The 5,073-nt window shown below is 42.2% G+C and overlaps 2 protein-coding genes and 1 long non-coding RNA gene across 4 annotated transcripts in view; 2 read left to right on the plus strand and 1 right to left on the minus strand.

The window, feature by feature from the left end:
* LOC113216189 (uncharacterized) lies at window positions 1–2,726 on the minus strand. The gene is made up of 3 exons (XR_008011577.1): window positions 1,001–2,726; window positions 187–366; window positions 1–112 (listed from the first exon to the last, which is right to left on the minus strand). It is a non-coding gene; the product is annotated as an uncharacterized LOC113216189 (long non-coding RNA).
* Window positions 1–5,073, plus strand: part of LOC127750201 (uncharacterized) — a 15,773-nt gene that overhangs the window by 2,806 nt on the left and 7,894 nt on the right. The window lies entirely within an intron of this gene.
* Window positions 3,616–5,073, plus strand: part of LOC113212358 (probable E3 ubiquitin-protein ligase HERC1) — an 8,296-nt gene continuing 6,838 nt past the window's right edge. Inside the window, exons 1-4 of the mRNA XM_052271138.1 lie at window positions 3,616–3,760; window positions 4,530–4,673; window positions 4,748–4,919; window positions 5,016–5,069. Coding sequence (XP_052127098.1) covers window positions 3,686–3,760; window positions 4,530–4,673; window positions 4,748–4,919; window positions 5,016–5,069 — 445 coding nt within the window. The 5' untranslated portion in view covers window positions 3,616–3,685. The remainder of the gene's footprint in view (window positions 3,761–4,529; window positions 4,674–4,747; window positions 4,920–5,015; window positions 5,070–5,073) is intronic.

Consider the following 5,073-nt stretch of genomic DNA (forward strand, 5'->3'; position numbering starts at 1 on the left):
GCCACAACAGAATTGTAAGAATTCTGAGACAAATAGTGCAGCCTACTCTTCCAGGAGAAGAAGGCAAGGGTGATGGCTGACAGTTTGCAATAACTTTTCTTCTGGCTGGTGACTGCAAACAGAAAATTTTATTATACATTCTATGTCTCCTCATCAATATAGGACATTGAAAAAAGTTACAGTTACCTGGAATGATGCTAGTGGAGTAACACTGGCTGTGGCTGGAGTGACTCTATACTGTGTAGAAGTCACCAGGACTCTTACTGACATGAGTAATGGCTTGAGTAGCTTCAGTAGGTCTACACGGTGTACTCCTAGGTGTTGATGCACTGGCAAAGGTTGATTCCCGGTCATGAGGAGCCACAGCTGCAAACCAGAACCAAAACATTGAGAAAAGCTTGACAGAATTTGAAAGTAAGGTAAAATTAGTTGTTCAAAACAATCAGAGTTAAAAGTTTATTGAAAGAGGACTAAATACAATATAATTAATGTCATGGCTTATCTAATATGCCCCACACAAATTATGATTATGACATTAAAGATTACAACTCCAAGGACCATAACAAGCACGCTGCATTGTATATGATGATGCGAAATAACACATATGTAAATTGAAGGGGACCCAGCGGGCTGAATTTATTGTCTTCTTCAGAGACTGTAGAGACTGTAGATTAAAATATTTTTATGTAGGGAACTTCAAGTACTTGAGTAGAAACCATCTCAAGAAAAAACATACTCCGTAACTTAAACCGTTCTAGGGTTATAGTAGGTTTAAACGTTTTTGAAATGCTCACCCCAAAACTCCAAGCGCTTTAAACTTTGTGCTGTGGGGTTGGGGTGCAAAAAATTATTATAACTATTGAACGCTTTCTTGAATTTCAACATCTTTCTTTAAATTTAATACTGGTCCATTTTACTGTCCCAGAATTTCCTACACTCTTGCAGAGAGCTTTATAGAGGAAAGTGTTCTACAATACACTTACCACAGAAACACACTAACCTCTTTGTGTCAGATGGAAAGTGGAAAACGGTCTTGCAATCACCTGATACAGCAAAAGCACGCCACCCTGGCAAAGAACACTTTATCTTCTTCATTTCCATGGTCAAAACGCGACGCTGCATTATAAATAATATTCGAAATAACGAAGTAAACAATCCAGAATGAAAGCAGAAGCATTCAAAGGAATGGTGCATGTTGACACACTGCAGCCAGCCATCCCCAGAATCCCCAAAAAATTATTATGGTTCGTACTTATAATTAGAATGAACTGACATTGAACAGCGATGAAAAGTATCCACCAAACGTGCTTAGATATGAATAACAGTGACGTTTAACTCGCCGGCTGGGTTACCAAACCAGAAAAAACAGGGTTTTACGCCCCTAATTTGCAGTTCCAAAGGTGGCAAGATCCCAGGCCGGCTGTGGTGGTGGGGGGACGGCTAGCGACCGGAAACAGCCATTGCAGTTGGCTGGGGTTGAGAGAGAGAGAATCAAAGTTTTGTGGCCAATGGCGTCGCCAACGGAAGGCCAGAATGGGCGGGTGTGTTTAAAAATGCCTGGCGCTGGTCCCTCTTCTCAGCTCACAGAGTGAGGGTGGGATTAGTCCTTAGGAGGGCTGGCAGGGCTTGCGCCAGCAGGAGCGGACGACGGAGAAGGTCGTTGTACGAGGCCGCAGCGGCGTCCAACTCAGCGTCAAAGTCGGCGATCGCGGTGTGGAACGCGACCCGGTCCACGAAGAGACAGTCGACGAGCAGATGGGCCGCGTCGGCTTCATCGGCGCCGCACTGGCAGTCGGGATACTGAAGTCCCGCCACCTTGTGAAGATGGGCGGGCGTGCGGGCGTGGCCTACGCGAAGGCGGACGGCAGTCGTTATGCCCTTCCGCGGAGCGTTGAGGGTGCGAAACCAGGTTCGCCGTGAAGGCACCGGCGTAATGTCGAAGAGTTGGCGACCTTTGGGGGAGGAGGCCCAAAAAGCGGCCCAAGCCGCGTCGTGCGCGTCTCGCTGCGCCGCGTAGAAAACGCTGGGCGGCAGGGAGAGGAGCCGGACCTCATCCAGTCCGCGGCCGGCGTTCGCGGCCACATCGGCGTCTTCGTTGGCTTGGATGCCGACGTGGGCGGGGACCCAGTGCAGAGAGGCCCAGCGGTCTTCGGCGAGGAGGTCCCGGATGACGCGCCGGATGTCAACTATGACCGCGGGGGTGGTAGCGGTAGGGGTGTGCGAGCGCACGGCGGCGAGCACCGACTGGCTGTCTGAGACGACGATGGCAATACGGCGCGCAGGCCAAGGAGGCAAGAGCGTTCAAACAAGAACAATATATAGTCCGACCAGCCAAAGGTGACGCCTGACGCCTGAGACGACCGTTACCGTTCCGACCGTTACGGGACGGGAGCGCCTGTTGCAAAACAAAATACACTGTAAAAAAAAATGTTGTATGGAAACGACAAATTTCTTGTTAATTTTTTTGATGACCAGCATTGTAGGTAAACAGGCATGCCATCAATACTTTATCGTTTCAAAACAAACAACTCATTTGGGTACGACAAAATAACTACAACCCAGTCATCAAACAAAATGTCGTAACTGAACAGGGAAGTTGTACAGGAACAACATAAACTATTTTCAAAACAAACAGCTCGTTTGGATACGGAAAAAAAATTAAGACCTAGTCATCAAACAAAATGTCGTTACAGAACGAGAAAGTTGTATGGGAACAACATAAATTGTTTTCAAACAACCATTTTGTTTTCGAACAACTATTCTTGTTTTCAAACGGCACCACCATAATTTTTAGTTGAAGTGAGATTCTAGTTCACCATCATATTAGTTAAACTTTTAAGTTTATTGTTTTACTTAGAATTTCAGGTATTTAGATTTGTTTATTTTATGATACATCATGTAGTACCAGATAAACAAGATGTTATCGATAAAGCATCAAATTTTATGTTCAAGCAAAAAAGTCAATCAGGAAACGAGCCTTTTGCATTTAAACGGCATTCCTTGTTTCAAAACAGAACTACTCATACAGAGACAAGTCTTTTTTGTTACGAGATTGTCCATCAGGAAACAAACTTTCTTGTATTGAAACGACATCTTAACATTACAAGATGTTTGTGTAGGGATGGTTAATTTCTCGTTGCAAATTTTAATCGTTCTTAATGAAAACAAATAATGTTGTTCTAGAACGGACAAGTTGTAAGAAAGTTTGTCGTATCCATACAAGAATTTTTAACAGTGTATAAATTGTACATGATGTGGAAATAATCTATCTAGAACGTTGAAATGATCGAATGGAGCTACGAAATAAAGTTTAACAATGTTTTCTTTCGATATGAATGAAATACATACGGTGAAAGACAAACATTGCATTCATTCTTTTTAACTGTGAAGTTTTTCCAGTTCTTGGTGTCACTAGATTGAGAGATAGGTTTGCAACCGTCTAAAACTAAAAAATATAATTATTTAAACCATAATTCTCAATCAATTTAACGACGAAGCTTATAAGGTCTTGCCTTTCGCTAGTTCTAAAGGTCCGTAGTACTTCTGCTGCGCTGCGGCTGCAAATAACGATAGCGCCTTGTTCGGTTTTGTTTCGTTAGTGAGTGGTGAGTGTGAGTGCGTCTAGTTTTGGTGTTTTGGTCAGGACGACTTTATTTTTAGCAATGTGTTTAAATTGCCCTGTGACATGCATTCCTCTAGTGACCATAGGATCTGTCTGCCACTAGATTGCTGTCTTCGCTGTTCCTCGACCGTGTATAATGTATAAAATAACTTTGTTTGAACCGGCAAGAAGTTTGCCCTAACCCTATCTGTCTGATCTCATAATATGTATTTACTCTGCTCACATCACAAAATTCAGCCTTAAGTGTCAATTAATTTTAATCTATTTGTATGTAAATGCGTTTTTTTAAAAGCCATATTAATAGGCTACCAGATGTTTTAATGCAGAGTGGATTGAGACAAATCTTTCTTTTTTCTTCATTCAAAAAAGATTGTCAATTAATAGTGATGCCCGTTTGAAAACAAGGAAAGTTGTTTGAAAACAATTTATGTTGTTCCTACAGAACTTTCTCGCTCTGTTATGACATTTTATCTGATGACTTGGTCGTAGTTCCTTTACCGTATCCGAACGAGTTGTCCGTTTTGAAACTAGTTTATGTTGTTGCTGAACAACTTCTCCATTCAGTAACGACATTTTGTTTGATGACTAGGCCGTAGTTACTTTGTTGTACCCCAACGAGTTGTTTGTTTTGAAACGAGAAAGTGTTGATGACCTGCTCGTTTCCCTACGATGGTGTGCAGACACTTTTTGACCGTTTATCTTCAAATAAAGAAGTTGCAAACATTACTGCATCTTCCATATCAGACTTCCAGAACACAGTTCCCCTGCTACCAGATTTCGAAAGCCAGTCTCCTCAGTCCACCGAATGAAATCAACAGGCATATCACTATCTATTTTTCTCTTGTAACTTCCAAATTCTCAGAAATGTTGAGGTACTAAAATGTGCCCATTTTTCTCTTTTCTTTAGATTGCCAATCTACTTTCTTCTCAGCTGGATTTAGCCAGAACAGTGTGTTCAGAAACCCCCTTTGCCACCATTCTTCTACAAAGACTGCTCATTTTAGAAAGAATATACTATGCATTTCGTCATAAATATCACAACAAGGACAAAGTTCGTCGATGCAAGTTAAATTTGGGCTAAGCACTAAGAATGTAACCTCTTACAATCTTTAACTGTTCCATCAGGTCCGATCATTATCTGTCATTCCTGAGGAGGATCGTTGCCGAGACTGTACCATTGTTCAACTTGAAAGGGCCAGCTCAGCTCCCAATGCATTGTTGGAGATGGGTGTTCGTACTGGTCTCACTCTCATGTTTGCCCTAATTCAACAGAGTTGGCAGTTCACCATTCCATCTGGTATGAAATGAGGAAACAAATTTAACTAGAAGAAAAATAAGCTTCCTTTATTTACCTTGCAGACACTCATTTAATGTTTTCTACCTTCACTTTCAGAGGGCCCGAATCTTAGTCATCAAGTACTCCAAACAGCATCAGATGTTGTGAGAAGTCT

Source organism: Frankliniella occidentalis, unplaced genomic scaffold, assembly GCF_000697945.3.
Source record: "Frankliniella occidentalis isolate FOCC.00 unplaced genomic scaffold, Focc_3.1 Scaffold151, whole genome shotgun sequence".
NCBI classification, from domain to species: Eukaryota; Metazoa; Arthropoda; class Insecta; order Thysanoptera; family Thripidae; genus Frankliniella; species Frankliniella occidentalis.